The 17,330-nt window shown below is 36.0% G+C and overlaps 1 protein-coding gene across 1 annotated transcript; it reads right to left on the reverse strand.

The window, feature by feature from the left end:
• Positions 1-13,821: 13,821 nt before the first annotated feature.
• On the reverse strand, positions 13,822-16,700 carry LOC306885153 (uncharacterized protein). Its single transcript, XM_079441509.1, has 5 exons — positions 16,558-16,700; positions 15,356-15,416; positions 15,204-15,257; positions 14,780-14,901; positions 13,822-14,623 (listed from the first exon to the last, which is right to left on the reverse strand). Exons 2-5 carry the CDS (start codon positions 15,361-15,363, stop codon positions 14,385-14,387), a joined length of 423 nt encoding a protein of 140 aa, XP_079297635.1. The 5' UTR covers positions 15,364-15,416; positions 16,558-16,700; the 3' UTR covers positions 13,822-14,384.
• Positions 16,701-17,330: the final 630 nt, after the last annotated feature.

Consider the following 17,330-nt stretch of genomic DNA (forward strand, 5'->3'; position numbering starts at 1 on the left):
TTATTTGTATGGCTATTTTGACAAAAAAGTATCATCGCATTCAGTTAGGACTTTCATGAATCACATAAATGATACCATATTTTCGAGTAAATTGAGTAGTTTCTCTGGATCTTAATGGTGGTTATTTAACATTTCTATCATGAAACAGTTGTCAAGCATTAAATGTTACACTATTTGTTTCTTACTCCCCTTCAATGTGAAAACTAAAGTGTCACGCTCTGTTTCTCTGAACAGTAAACCCCACTTAATTTAATTTGATTGGGCATCTCAATGACATTGACACTGACGATCACTGTTATTCTGAGTCAGACCAGACTTTAGTTGTGGCTAGAAGGGATATAGCCCCCATCAGGAAACTAACAATGAAATTGAATTTTCTACCGATTAGATTGTGTTTTATTAACATCTATACTTATCCCAACCCTAAACCTACCCCTTACAATAATGAAAAAATAGTAATTATTGTTGTACAGTGTGACAAAAATGATGCTATATTGATGTGATCCCTTATAAATTTGACCCCAGACTTCTAAAACATGTTGTCATCCTAACAGCAAACAGAGTGCATCAGAGCAGTGCAAGACTTCCAAATACTGGGGGATACAATTTGGTCACTTCTAATTATTGGGGGGAGGGGACTTGTCCTATTCAATGCCTATGATGGTTACGCCCCTGCTTGAATGACGAGTCAGATAATTGTTCCTCACTTTTAAGTGTTTAAGTGGAGCAAGGTCCTGCAGAGTTTAGCTCCAATTCTAATTAAAGACACCTGAATCTACTAATCAAGGTCTTTAGACTCTTTAGAAACTTCCATGCAAGTGTGTTGGAAATGGTTAGAGCTAAACTGTGCAGGACGTTTGGACACCCCTGTCATGGATGAATACTGCGGTAAATAGTGCAGAAAGCAACTCAATGTTTGTCAGAATTTGTTATGGTTCCAGCAGCGAACTGGAACTAGAAGTTGGCAGTTTGGCACTGATTTTTTTTTTTTTTTTGTTGAGTAAAACAAGTAAAAAAAATCGAAAAACAGAGGGGCGGGGCTTGATTTTAGTGCACATCCTGTTTACATTTGCATTTTACATTTATAAATTTTGCAGACATTTAAAGATACTTACAACTATTCATCTTGAGGAAATGACATGAGAAGTGTTAAAGGGATAGTTCACTCAAAAATTCTGTCATTACGCACTCTCATGTCGTTTCAAACCCATATGACCTTCGTTCATATTCGGAACACACATTAAGATATTTTTGATGAAATCCGAGAGCTTTCTGACCCTGCATAGACAGCAACACGACTGACACTTTCAAGGCCCAGAAAGTTAGTAAGGACATCATTAAAATAGTCCATGTGACATCAGTGGTTCAACCTTAATGTTATGAAGCTACGCGAATACTTTTTTGTGTGCAAAGAAAAAATAATAACAGCTTTTTTCAACAATTTATTTTCTGCCATGTCACTCTTTGATGTGAATTCATAACCATACCACGACACATGAGGGTGAGTAATTAATTAATGACAGAATTTTCATTTTTGGGTGACGTATCCTTATAAGTTTCAAACGTTGTCCAGAATTACAAGCTAAAATGAGGAATATACAACATAGTGGAAGTATAGAAGACGATTTTTTGTTGTTGTTGTTTTGCCCAAACCACCAAACTGATGTCATCAGAGAATGAACACTGTTCCAGAGGGGAGGCAAATTTTCAGATTTTGACTAAAGATTATACGAAAACAAATTTTATGTATTTATTTATGCTGTGGTTTGAAGTTAATGAATTTAAAGGTGCAACTTTTCCAAAACTGTAACAATTAAGGCACACCACTAAATCTTAAAACAAAAAAGGAAAAATTCTTAGGGCCAGTTTTGCTAGCAGCTTGCGCCAGCGCAAACCCTTTTATGATGTTAAAATAGTACCGTCAGGATTTACTAAAGGCGTGCAGTGAAAAATTAGTGCTGAAAAGGTGTGGGCATAGTTATTTTTGCATCTGACATTATCGAATATGCATTTGTAGGAGTTTCCCTTTCAGCTGAAAAATGTATGGGAGGGGAGTATTAAAATGAATCACGCAACACAATTTACTAATGTTTGCGCTCATCAAATAATGTATTTGTGGCATTATTTGACTACCCCCAAAAAACAGGTGCTAATTTGCACTGCTCTTGGTAGTTTGCGCTGGTCATTATGGAAATATGCTGCATCTGAGTTATTTAATGCACACATTGTTAGTAAATCACCCGCAGAATTTTTCCCGTCCTATTGGCGCTTTTATGTAATTGCAGTCTAATGCTAATTTGCCCTGTTTAGCAAATCTGGCCCTTAGTTATTGACTAGTCAGTTGAGTAGATGGTTGGACTACTTGTCTACTGAACGAACCATCCCTAATTTGGAATGACATGATGGCGTGTAAACAGAATTTTCATTTTTAGGTAAACTGCCCCTTTAAGACTTTAAAGTGAGGCTTGTTTTTAGAAACCTCCCGTTCTTTTCCAAGAAGGAGAGGTTTTCATTTGCTCATCCTGCAGCATTCATTTGAATATCACAGGCCCATTGGGATTCAAACCTAATTTTTTCCCTTCCTCACTGTCTGTCTTCCCTCAGCCCCAGGGCTTCTTATTTAATATACAATCAGCATGATTTCCTGACAAGCATCTTGCGCGTCGCACAAGGCCAGAGCACAGAGGCTTACACTGCTCTTTGAGGTCCCACAGGCTTAATTAGTGCTGTTTGTTGACAGCTTTCAGGTTTCAACCACTGTCCTCCTGTAGGAGTAATAATGGTGTCATGTTGGTTGTTGCATCAGTGCCCATCCCTGTTTCACACAGGTATTTAGAGATGAGTGATGTTGGCAGCTGGATAATTAATATGGGGTCCAATTAATATTGAAAGTTATGAAGATTTTAAAGGGAGTGCAAGGTAATTTTGTTCAGTATGTGAAAATAAGCATGTACTTGAAGGAAAATAAATTGCAAAAATTAAAATTCTGTCATATGTTGTTCCAAATCTGTATCACTTTCTTTTTTTTTTTCTTTGGAAAGCAAAAAGAGATGTTTTGAAGAATGTTCATGCTGCTCTTTTAACTACAGTAAGGGAAGTGAATTGGGATTGATGCTGTGAGTTCCATAAAAGTAGCCAAATTGTGTGATGTACAAGGAACAGACCAAACAACAAACGTTGTAATTCACTGAAATCATTCCCACTTTCGCTTATTCAAACTTGGAGAATTGTGAACATTTAAGAGACGCAAAGAACCAATGATGTTTCTCATCATTTGGTCCAACCCGGTCTCATGGGGAAAGTGTAACTATTTTACGAGGTGCCAATTTAGTATGAATTCTTATGATGTGAATCATGTAAAAATGTCCTTTTTTTTTTTTTTGAGAAAAAAAGCATAAATGTCCATCCTTAACCCCACCCCTAAAAATACCTGTCAGTGGGGTGTAAGCCAGTTGTAAGAAACTCTTGAATAAGATTTTACATTCTGGCAAATTGATGACTAATTTGTACAGTGTAAGATTGTTGGAAGAGTCATATATCTTGTTTACAGGGGTTGTCATGATATCAGATTTTCACTATACGATTATCATAGCAAAACTATAAAAAATCATCCTAATGCTAATATCACAATACCTAAAGATTCTTTTTTTTTTTTTGTTTTATTTTGGATGAGACTAGAGTGTCTCGCTTTCTTCTGTCATCTTTAATATGCTTTTGTGCCGCTGTAGTAGCACTGCATCTTCGTCATCTTATTTTTTTTGTTTTATGATGGTTGGTTACCAGTGGGTGCAATACTGCCACGTACTGTGCAGGAGTATCAAGCTGACCAGTTACTGGTGCTGGATTATAATATTATCAAATGTGTAGCATTATTACTATACATTATTGTAATATAGTGTGTCAGTATATTATGACACCCCTTCTGACATATGAAAAATGTGCAAATACAAATTTTTTTTTTTTTTGATACCATACAATGTTCAGAGCTACTGAATGATTTTGTCACATCACATAGCCATCTTTTATTTTACTTTTTTATATTATTTTTCTTAAATGGTGCTTTTTTTCATTGCGGAAATAATCCCTGTTTACTTTCATTGCATGGATGTTCTGTTCTAAATTTCTCAATTCTTTCCTCATTAAAACAATTAAGTTTGTACTCTGAACAATATTTAAGCTTCTGATTTGATTTAGAAGTCTCCAGCAGAAGGGGTCGTAATTAGCATGCTATAAATGCCAACTGGATGCTAATTTATTTTGCGTATAACTCCACAGTGTCGTAAGACAGACGCTTATGTGAGCAGAATGTCCCCTTTGGATCCGGAAGGACAATGCCAGACGTATATCAAGCCCCATAAAACTCTACGGCACTGCCCTGCCTTTGTCTTGCCATTTGTCCCACACTTCTGTCCCCTTTGTAGACGTGTGTGCATGTGTACACACCTCAATTGGGACATAAAACCCATGTACCACCTCAACCTGGAGAGACCTGGTAGACCTGGAGGACAGAGGCGGAAGGGACACCCATGTATTAAATGTCAATGAGTAACTGCAGACATGAATGATAAATGATTTTGCAGCGATGCCATAGATGAACCATTTTGGGTTCCTCAAAGAACCATTCTGTAACTAATTTTTAAAAGCACCATTTTTTCTTAGTGTGAATAACATTTTTTTTTCCACTATAAAGAACCTTTTGTGGAATGGAAAGGTTCCATGGATTTTAAAAGTTCTTCATGGAACCATCAATGCCAATAAGGAACCTGTTTTTTATATTTTGAGGGTACCTCAAGTAATTTCTCTTAATGGGGAAAGGTATGGTACTGCTTTTCTAAGATATTCAATGTAAGATTTTATTGATGTCAAGATGACCTAGCAGGCAGGTACCTTTGCATTTCCTTCAGAAAATAAAAAAATCTAATTCAAGAGATTTTGAGTCAAGAGCAGTTGTTTGGGGGGTGGTGGTTGGCAGGGGGTCACCCATCATGATTCGGGGAGCCCTGCATGAATAGAGTTGGGGGAGGATATGGACGCCTGCATGTCTAATAGTCTGAAACAGGCACATTGTATCCAACTCGTGCCTCGGGATCTTTAGGTGCAGCAGATGTGAGTTATGCATGGCCATTTGAACATAATTAATCTCTGTCTCCTCTGCTCTCTGCCCCCCAGATCATCAGTACAGCCCATCTCTGTGTCTATGCACACTTGCACGCGTGTCCCACAGGGAGGATATGCGGGGGGGGACCTCAGTTTAATTCTGCACAGATCTGAATGTCATCAAGTCTTTATGGCTTCAGCTGGAAGGGAGGAGGGAGCATGAATCTCCTTGTCGTTTCTTTTGCTCCTGAAATCGCAGAAGCAAGGCAGTAACCACCGTAGATATTGATGGGAGACACGTTTGGATCTTTGATTTGCTCCTTGCAAAGCTTTTTCAGGGATGCATGGTATTAAATTTCTGACTGATGCTGATGACTTGTGTTATTGCCGATAACTGATAAATGACTGCTATTACAAATGCATACTGGTTTGTGTAAATAAAACAAAGCACTAAATTTAATAGTTTTAAATACAGCAATTGAACTCAGGCATATCATAATGTGAAGTATGAAAAATGTATATTCACTTTGAGATTTGCTAAAGATTACATTTAACAATTAAATTATTTTTTGAAGATACAATGTGTATTGGATGGCAGAAAAGGTAATCTAATTTAAAAATAAATAAGAAATACACATCCAATAGTGACTGATGAAAAAAAAAAACAAATACAATTAAAAACATAATACTCCTGTTCCACAAAGATACATTAAGTTTTAAGACATTTATAATGTTACAAAATAAAATAAATTTTTAAAATAAATGTTCCTATGAACTTTCTATTTATTAAAGAATCCTGAAGCAGCACAACTGTATGGCACTGCAGCATTGATAATAATAAGAAATGTTTCTTGAGCAGTAAATCAGCATATTAGAATGATTTCTGAAGGATCATGTGACACTAAAGATAGGATCTTCAGCTTTGCATCACAGGAATCACTGTTTTTGATCAAATAAGATTAGACTTCTTTCAACAACATAAAAAAAAAAGATAGATTGTTAATGCCTAGTAATATGGGTCCTGAAGTAAAACCAGTAAAAAAAATAAAAAAAAAATGGTTTATGGTCTCTAATTTTTGTAATTGTAAATCTTAAATACAGTATTTATCTGAATGATGCAGGGGATTTTCAGACATTTCAGAAATGTTTTGAATTGTAAACAGAGATTCCTGCTACTATGCCCACATGCACGACTCAAACCCACATCTCTTCAACTCAAGGACCAGTGGTCACAGTTGCCTACATGGATGTAGGTGTGCAGTAAGATGTCCTAAATGTAATCCTACTCAACAACAGACCCATATTACAAACACAGTGTGCTTCAACACTTTCTAGTGATTTTTCCCATTCATTTTTGAGCCTATATTGTGTACGGATTAAACCAAGTAGTTAATTTAGCTTTCCATTGTTCCAATATTTCCATACATCCTATTGTGATAGGTCTATTGTATTAAAGGGATGGTCTTGCTATTTTCTTTGTTTGAAACACTGGTAGACTCCCTAGCCCTAATTTCTTTTCTCCCTCTGATCCTGTGGTTTAATCCTCAGTGCCAGTTTTCTATGAAATTCCCTTGTTCAAGGTTTCCTTTCCAGGTTGCTAATTGCTTTGTAAGATAACTAGCCTTGGCTCTGCTGATAGTATTGATTCAGTTCTCAGACACGATTTTGCCATCATTCTTTACTTATTCTGAGCGGGATGTGCCCCAGTGGGCTGTTAGTCCCATCTGCAGTGGTGCACTATTGGTTGTGCTTCTGTTGTTTGCCAAATGTATGATGACGTGGGATTCCTGCCCCAGACTATGCAGTCTCGTCCGTGTGGAGAATATACAATGAACAGACTTAGGACTTCCTTCACTGGAAGTTCAGAAGAGGATAAAGGATAAAAAGAAAAGATAGTTGTACCAAATGTTGAATGCTGATATGAAATGCTCTTATGAAAGGTCAGATGGAAAGCTATTTAAATGCTAGTGCATGAAGGTTGCATCTAAATCTACATACTGTCCATCACAGTATGTGAGATTAGGATTAGTGCATCTAAAATCCTAGTATTTTAAAAATATTATAGCAAAGGGTTCTGCTAGTGTAGCATTTCCAGTAGATTTTTGAAGTGTGCATGGTTTTCTGGTCTAATATCACCCACATGAAGGAGTTTGTGATTGTTATCTTTTGACATTTCATATGCCCACCGAGAAGGTAGCATTACTCTGGTTCCCTCGACAAAAAAAAAAAAAACAGTACGATTTTTCCATTGGCTTTTGAATTATTGCAGAAAATAATTTCTGTGACCAAACAGTTTATGATTCTTACATGTTTTGTTCACAATAATCTTGAATTTTGAAGCTTAGCACAAGAGCTAAATGTGTCTATAAATGAACACCAAACACCTAACAAACACCACTTTTGGACACAATGTGACTGTAAGACTATTGAGTAGACGAGTTTACTTCTTCGTTGTGATGACAATTAATGACAACTTAGTCCTATTTATCTACTTGCTAGCAACTCTCTTTTTCAAGACAAGTAAAAGCATAAGGGGCTTGTTTAAGCACAATATATTATATATCGTAGAATAAAAAGTTAACAACTTATTTCATTAATTTAATGAAAAACACATTAAAAAACCCACTGATTAAAGAAACATAAGTGCTAATTCTAATTCGTTTCTAGGTTTTGTCCTACAAAAGTACTTCATCCTGGAATCACTCTATTTACAGTTAAATTAGGATTTTTTTTTGGTGAATGATACATTGGTCCATGTTAAGAAAGTGTTTATCTGCTGCTAAATAAACTAAATGTGTAATGACTTGATCCACCTGAAACATGCTTCCTAACCAAATCCAATAGTAAACAAAGCTGCACAAGCTAATGGCTAATGCTAACAATAATCAAACTCCTGAAGGATAAAATCAAGAAACAAGTTGTTTTTTTCTTTGAATATCCCATTTTATACTTATACATGTTACATAAGTTTGTGAATGCTGTTTTATGCTGACATAAGGTAATAATAGGCTACATTTTATGGAAATTAATTTAGTTAAATGCCAACAGATACACGCAGGGTCATTACACAAAGGGGTTGATGGTGTCAAGACATAATTTTAATATCCTAATATTGGCATGCTGTCTACATAGTCTACTCAAAAGAATACTCATTTACATGCTTATAGTCTGCAAAACAACTGAACTGTGATGCAGTCTACAGTTAGCTGGGCTGTTTATAGTTGCTCTATTCGTCATTCTGCAGTCGGTGATTTTTAAGCCTCTAAGAATAAAACCAATTATCTCCAGCAATGAGGATGATGCTCTTACTTGTATCCTCCACCCAGCAGGAGGTCAATGAAACTGTATTCGCTGTTATATAATGTTATATAACCTTTAGCCTTTTTAACTGACTGAAATAGGATTTCCTTATGAAGACCTCATAATTTTGAGCTTTCTGATTTAACAGCAGTAATCCAATTAATCCCCATTAAGCTTCTTCTTGCATGTGTGCACATCCCACTCTATTTGCCTGCAAAGCCATTTATGCACATGCCCCAAATTATGTAGATGCCAGATTCAATTAATGAGCTTTCAAAACAGAGAGAAAGGAGACTTTGACAGTGGGCCGACAATCAATAAAGATAAGACGTGGACAAACCGCATTACCAGACGCAGCAAAACAGATTATTAAATGTAGGTGTAGACCTTTATTCATTCTGATGTGACTTTAAATGCAGTCGATAGATGCCAGAAATAAATAACTTATAGCACTGCACTGCGGAGACCAGGTAAAGCTATAAAGGAAAGCAATGCATCATTTTTTCACTGCTATAGGAAAGAGAGTATGTGCTGCTAGACAGCTTTTCAGAGGCCTGAGAGACTGAATGACAGTATGTTATTGAGTGAGACAGTCTGAAATAACACCTGCTGGAAGCAGTGAAGCATTCTCTGCAGTCTGGAGTCATATGCCCAATAACAAAGATCCTGTCTGCACCTTGAAGCATTAAGCTTATATAAACTCTGCATTCCCTGCCCTTGAGAAAAAGAAGAGCTATTAATTGTACTGAATGTATTCTTGTAGTGTACTTCAAATGCAAATTAAATAAAAGCCCACTTAAGTGTAGGTAGAGCACACTTTCTTAAGTACACCATAAGTGCACTTTGCACTGTCAAATGAAAAGTTTTATTTGAAAATACATTTAATAATATTAATTCTTAACTTTAAAATTTAAAGTATGCTTACAGTAAAGCTCATGTAAAGTACTTTTCATACTTTTAAATGTATTTTGCTGTTCGATGTTAATAAATTATTTAACATCGACAAATTCCATATGATATATTTTTATATTTGAAAATGTAAATATATCTTAAGTTAGGGTTTAATATTTGATATTAATAATGTTAATTACCTAAATATAATTTAACCGTAAACTGTTGCTTCTGGCCAAAATACGAGTCCATAATCCATATTAATGCTTCCTCCAGTGAAAACATCCATCCCATGTTGTTTTCTTACATCAAAATCCACCGACATAATTGTTTAGAGCTGTTTTGAACTGTTTTCACTTTTAAACCGTGTTTGATCTGTGCATATTTCTCTCCTGATTCACTGCAGAAAGCAATATTTTGGTTTATGGACTCATATTTTATAGCTGGAAGCAATGGTTTGAAGTTAAAATTCCTTAATGATGATTTTTTTTATTATAAAGATCTTTTCACTTCACAAGATGTTAGTTGATGGACTGGAGTGGTGTGGCTTACTTGTGGATTACTGTGATGTTTTCTCATTCTGACGGCACCCATTCACTGCAGAGGATCCATTGGTGAGCAAGTGAAGTAATGCTACATTTCTCCAAATCTATTCGATGAAGACATAAACTGAAGGTGAATAAATAAAAATTTTGGGGAGAACTATTACTTTAATGTGTTACAGAATGGAGGGATAAGCTTCTCATGTCGCAGTCAGTCATGTGTTGCTTTGTAAAATTTGTCCACATGCATCACATATAGTTCTGCATACATTATACTTTTTTTCCTCACGCCGTAATAGTATTTGTCCCTTCTCTGTTTGTCCTGTTAATGCTTTATTACATGTGCAATGAAGCTGGCCAAATTTAGATTGGTTGAAAGCGCTGACGGTACTGTAAATCCTCAGTCAGCGAACTGTCCTCTTATGAACAGAAGGTCTGAAACGAGAGAGGGAATACTGCGAAATCAACCAACCTCCTCTCTGCATTTATTCTTACTGCAACACAGCCAGACCGCCAGTCCCTCGACAATATGATCTACAGAGCTGCGGCAACATTTGTACTCTGTTCTCTGTGCTCTCAGGTTTGTGTACTGTATTTTTTTACCCGTCAGTTAATAGTTGAGTGCCCTCTGACGTGCAGTGTAAAAGATTTATGTTCTGGTGTACACTGTGAAACCAAGAGAGAAGTGTAGTTTCACTGCATGAGTCATCAGATTTGTGTTGTTCACCTGACATGAGGCTTTTAGATCAGTGCTTCAGTCCAAAATAACTCCTCACCATCTATACATGACTCAGCCTGATGCTGCTGTACCAGCGGCACGTGGTGGTCATCTGCAAAATAAATTAATGTATTTACTACAATAATCTGATTTTTATTTAAATATATTTATTTATACACTTAAGTATCAACAAGTTGCCAATACGGCAATACATGTATTTAACACACATTTTATTTATTTATTTACTTACTTTTATGTTTCACACAGTCAACTATTAACAAGCTTTCAACACTACTGTATTTTTGTGTTTATATTAACATACTATTTACTATTTTTATCAATTGAAATAAATTAAAATTGGGGTTTCTAATATTACAATATTGTTGTAGATGCATATATTAACATATAATTAATTCTTATTATAAATGACAATGTTTTTAGTTTTTTACACAACCTATCAACAAGTTTCTAATACTAAAATATGTTTGTATGTCTATACTAACATACTATTGATGTACTATTTATGAATTTTCCAAATTAAATATTTAAATATAAATATTTATTTATGAATTATTTTGTTGATTTATTATTAAACAGGTTGATTGATTTTTAAAAACGTTTTCAGTGATACAATAATTTGTACATAATTGTATGTTTATATTAATAGGCTTATTCATTTATTTAAAAAATGTAAATGTTTTATTTATTTATACTGCAATACTACAATATTTTATTATTTTATAGAAACATGCTATTTATTTATTTTAATAAATACACATTTTTTACTTTTTTTTTTTTACACATATTTCACGTATTTTATTTTTGAACTGGTATTATGCTATTATTTTTAAATGTTTTAATCATAATCTTTTATGCTGACCAAGAAGCCCGCTTCAACAAATTGTCTAACTGACACCAGCCTGTTGTTCGCTGGTGGGTAAATCTGAACTGAAGCTAGCAAATCAGATTGAAAATGACATTTTTAGCCGTCTCTTCCCATTTTTGTATGCATTATGCCTTACATGGTCAGAGTTACTGTTTCAACATCCCCTTCTGATCTCTAGATAGATGGCATGTGTTAAGGGATACGCTCATAAGATACCTTCATGCAGCAGGAGCACAGAAAAAAAAAAATCCAAATCCCATGAAGATTTACAGAGCTTTGCATTTCATCATTGCCATGTGTGAAATCCCACAGCTTGTGCTTGTGACAGGTTGCTAACAATCTGACAGCATATGTGTGCGTGTTCACAGACTGAAAAATGCATTGATCTTTGTCTTCGTAGTGTGAATTATCTTTTGTACTGATTCTCCTGTTGGCGTCAAGTGTTTCCTCAAGGTTGTGGAGGTCAGTGGGCCGCTGTGCACCTGTGCAAAGACCCACCTGAGCTTGAACAAAAGGGCTGTAAAAATGGCCTTGACACATTTTAAAGCCATTGCATCACTATTTGGATCTGAAGATTTCTATATATTATATTCTATATAAATATATTTTTGAATGCACATGTTGTATTATATTGTAAGTACGTAATATGCTGTAACCCTGTCCACTATTCTTTTGATTGTATCAAGGTGTTTTCTGATGTATAGATCTACATACTACCAGTTAAATGTTTGGAATAATTCAGATTTTTTTAATAGTTTTGAAAGAAGTTTCTTATACAAGGCTGCATTTATTTGATTAAAAATACAGTAATATTGTGTAATATTATTACAATTTAAAGTTTTTATTGCTTAATATTTTTGTGCAAATCATGATGCTTTTGTTTTTAGAATTATTTGAATAGAAAATTCAAAAGAACAGCATTTGTTTTTTTGTAACATTTAAAATGCATTTGTCACTTTTGATCAATTTAATGCATTTTTTGCTGACTAAAAGTATCAGTATTATTTATCTTACCCTAAACTTTATAATGGTATAGCATTTCACAATTTTCCCCCAAAAATATTAAGCAGCACAACTCTTTTCAACACATTTTTGAGCAGCAAATCAGCATTTTAGAATGATTTTGGAAATGTCATGTGACTCTGAAGACTGGAGAAATGATGCTGAATATTCAACATTGCATCACAGAAATAAATTACATTTTAAAAAATATTAAAATAAAAATTTGTGAAATTACTGTTTTGTATTTTTGATCAAATAAAGAAACTCCTTTCAAAAACATCTTAATATTTATTTTATTCCAATTAATTTTAAATTTTCAAATTATTTGAAAACTTATTCCAAGCTTTTGGTCATAGCTTTGTTCTAAAATTAAATATATGATTTAAGCCAGCTTCAATAGAGTGTGAACAAACCTGGATTTAAAAGCTAATTTTGTGAGCCTGGTATCTAACCCAAGACTCACACACACTATAACTGTTTCACCGTTGGTCTTCACTCACTAAGCAGATCATCCAGGCTCATACAGGTCAAAATAACTGCTGTTAAAAAGGGCCTTAAGCAGCGTTGTGTGACCGCCAGACTGCGATAAGGAGACGATGAACAGGTTTTTAGGGGTGTTGATGACAGACACTCAAGCTAAAGACCACAGCTGTTGATCAGCTGCAGAAATGCTTCAGTGCTAAATACGCATGGCCTGCTTTGTGTCAATGTTTACATTATGAAGCGTGCAGTTGACTGATCTAATTGTCCGTGATCGCTTTAACAACATTGAAATAAGCCTCAGTGGCAGTGGCGGTCTGTTGTGTCTAGCGTGTTTGAACTTAAGCTGTTTACTATATGAGGAGCTTTATTCCCTGCCAGAGAGAGAACATCCCGATGAAGACGATGTCCCCTCTGGGAAGGGTAAGTGACGGATAAGCAGGTTGTGTGGAGAACGCAATAAGCTGGTGTGTTGTGATTGGCTGCTGGGCTGGTGAGTCACGGTTGTGTGCTGTAGTGACGTAACAAGTCAATAGGGTCTAGCTGCAGACATAGGGCGAGTGGAGCTCCACTCAAGAGCGGAAATACGTCACCTCCACTCGCGACGCGTCCGCCATGTTGGTCCGGGCAAAGGCGAGTGGAGCTCCACTCAAGAGCGGAAATACGTCACCTCCACTCGCCGAAATACGTCACCTCCACTCGCGACGCGTCCGCCATGTTGGTCCGGCCAAGGGCGAGTGGAGCTCCACTCAAGAGCGGAAATACGTCACCTCCATTCGCTATTTATTAATTGTTATATACACATGTATAAATGGTGCTTTGCATATAATGTCACCTCTTTGTACATAATGTTGATATTTTCTGTACTTTTATCTTGGCATTAATAATAATAAACTAAGCTTTTACGGTTTATGACACAACAGCGCTCTCTTTATTATTTTTTTGCCCCAGCAATTTGCACTACAGACATAAAACCATAGAAGTAGGTTTAAAATACACATTTTGAGGTCCTCTGCCTTTTGTTCATGTTTATTTTTTAACTATACATATTTCAACTACCAATGTTACATTCCATACATTTTAGAAAGTAAACACTGTGTGATATTTAGCAGTGAACATTAAATGAAACATTTGTATTTTAAGCTAAATAACAACATATACCTTCTTTTTTTTAAATATATATACATTTTTTTTTGTTGTTATATAAAATTTTGTCTGGTCTGTTTTTCTGTGTATGTGGTATAATCTGTAAAGCATGTTGGTCAGCCTTTTGTATATGTGCTATACAAATGAAATTAACTTGAACAAATCGAATAGTAAAATAATGACTAATTTCCACAATTTAACAATTTTAATGGAGTAAAAAAAACAAAAAAAAAACATCTTACACTATATTGAAAACAGGAATTGCAAGTAACCAAAATTGTTACAGTAAAGACACACTGTGTGCGCGCATATACACACTCTTTCACTCTTTGCCTGTTCCAAGACCTCCATCGTCTGTAAAGCAATCCCAGCTACAGTAGCCAAGGTGGTCATCTGAGGAGTAAAACCCCAAAAGCACTCCCCGTTGTCCATTTCCCTGGTAGCCATCCCCACAGTCTTTGTAAAGCTGGCTGCACTGTAGGCGACTGCACCTAGAGATGGTGTACGGCTTTCTGTACATTTCATTATGTCTCTTTGAATATATTTTCCAATTCACTACACCTGTTCAGAATCAAAACACAGTTATGACAGAACATTAAGTCACAATTCAGACAATAAATGAACATCTTTAACTGTCAAAAGTTTCATGTTGGAAATGGAAGAGAGTAAGATTACCCACAAAAAACAAGAGGTGGCAACCACACTTCTTGAACTCACTATCAAGCCAGCTGAAGTGTGCCTCCTGTTGAAAATGCTCCTGGCTGACAATGTTGTTAAATCTCTGGCATGTCAAATCTGCCTGAGGATTGCAGAGCAGCCATCTGATATGGCATGTCATCCTGAACATAAGAACAGTTGTAAGGTCATTCAAAACAATTAACATTAAACATTTTTATGTTAACACTAAGACTTCACTTACAATGGTGAAATCAAATGCTGCCTCCATAGTTATGTACCAGACATACTATAAAAGCATAAAGGCTGATATTTTGCCATGTCTGTGTACGAGCAAAAATTCACAAAGATGAATAAAAATGAGGTGCTCAGTAATAGCGTTAATGGGCATAATGGACATGGTGTGGACACAATGGATGTTGTGTGGACATCAATAAACATCCTGAAAATGAGCTTGGCAACTCACCATAACCATGAATACTCCACAGTCAATCCCAAAATGTTGTAGGGGTAGTCCCTGCTTGAAGAAAGAACACCCATTTTGAAGAATTTACAATGATGGTCAACCTTATACATGTTGTTCTTGTACATTTTCATTGTACTGTAAATGAATATTACCTCAACATCCAAGCCTGACTGTTCTTCCCATGGCCCAGGAATGAGCTGTTGTGCAACAGCCCTGATAAAAATCAAGACAGCGTTACGAGGAATATTTACAATTTAAATACACAGAGTATGATTCAGCTGGGGAACACAAACAATGCAGAACATTCAGTGTTTGGTTGAACATGAAATGCCAACAATGCTTACATCCTCTGAACGTGAGGAGGTTCTATATCTATGCAGTTTTCCTAAGCAGCATTGAAAAGTCAGGGGAACGTGACTGCCAAAAGTAGTTGCATTAATGTGGGCAAGTCAGGGGAACATGACTGCCAAAATAGATCATCCTGTTGTAACCTCAAGATGTCTCGGTAGGGCTTGTGGCCAAAGCCTTGTTCCCGCTGTGCATACAGTGAATCGAGGAACAGTATTCCTCTTTTGAGTGGCAGCATCACCTATGAGAATAGTCTTGGCAATGAGATAACTTGTCAAGTGGAATATTCCAATAAGTGTTGCAAAAAGGAATCTTCGTATGCTTCTTTTTAACATCAACGGTGTAGCTTGACAAACTTTCTTAGAATGCATGCATCACTTACACATAGCAAAAAATGCCCTTGTGTCCACAGTGGGAATTATAAGTGCATCTTTCTCTGTGGAGTCGACCTTAAAGAAAGCATGTTATGTTGCCAATTCAAATCAGTTTATTTATTGCTGTACAAATGGGTAGGTCCTTACAGGAAGACTGTCTAAAGGGTCACAATTCAAGGGTGGGAGCCATGTTGGGGGGATGTGGAGGTCCATAATAAAGATATTTTTCCCCTACAGAAAGACAGCTGACTTACTTTCTTCATTGTACTACACAGAACTCACATAGGTCCCACTAAAATATAGATTGCTGATGGCAGTAAGTGTTGCACAATGCTGCCCACAATGGTACGAAGGGCCAACATCTACAAGGAAAATGAAACACTTAGACTTATTGATGCTAATATTAATTAATGCCACTGCATTTGATCTGAGAGTAGCATTCACCTATCCCCAACACTAAACTGCTCCCAGTTAATAGGCATTAGTTCAACATTGCTCGCTAGAAATGTCTAATTCCATCGTGTTCATTCATCCATTTGTGCGTAATTTCATCCAAGCCCTGTGCGTTCTGCTTGCACTGAACGTTACGACAGCGTCAGTTCGCCATTGTAGCAATGATAAGATAAAATTACCTGAGTTAAAGTTTGAAGAACTTACAGCGACGCCATTTTGAATTATTTATGTGGAGGTGACGTATTTCCTGTTAGCGAGTGGAGCTCCACTCGCCCACGGTCTGCAGCCAGACCCCTCTCTAACAAGTTAAAAGATTTAGGTCTGTTACCACTGCAGATTCCAGGAAGAGAGAGGAGAGATTAGTGCTGCTACATGAGCTGTTTGCTGTGACTAGTCTAAGCTGGTTATCATTTACCAGGCACGGTGTAGAATACCAGTGTACTGCTTAATGAACATTGCATAGTGCATTGTAAAAAAAAGATTTTTTGAAGATGTGAAAAACAATGTAGTAGAAAAGTGGAGTACTTTTGACAAGAAAATACTATTTCAGTCATTCTACTTTAATCCTCTGGGCCTCTTCAGTAACTTTTGACCGAAAAATCTTACATTTTGAATTTTTTAGTTTTTTGTGCTTTATAGGAATGAGATGACACTTTGTCGCATTATCTATGCGAATGCACAAAAAAAATGATGGACATGATTCAGGTATGTTAAAGTAAACACTTTGGTGCCTTTGCTGTCAAAAGGCTGACATAGGAAATTCATGTTTGTTTGTTTGTTTGTCATCAGAGTGGGATGACACTTGGTCACTTTAGCACATTAATCAGATATGTTAAAGGGTAAAAAAAAAAATAAGAGGAAAGTAACACTTGGTAACTTCGTAGTCAAAAATGGCCGATATAGGAAATGAATGAGAAATTTGGAAAAAAAAAATTAAATAATAATGGAAAGA

The sequence above is a fragment of the Barbus barbus genome, assembly GCF_936440315.1.
Source record: "Barbus barbus genome assembly, chromosome: 19".
NCBI classification, from domain to species: Eukaryota; Metazoa; Chordata; class Actinopteri; order Cypriniformes; family Cyprinidae; genus Barbus; species Barbus barbus.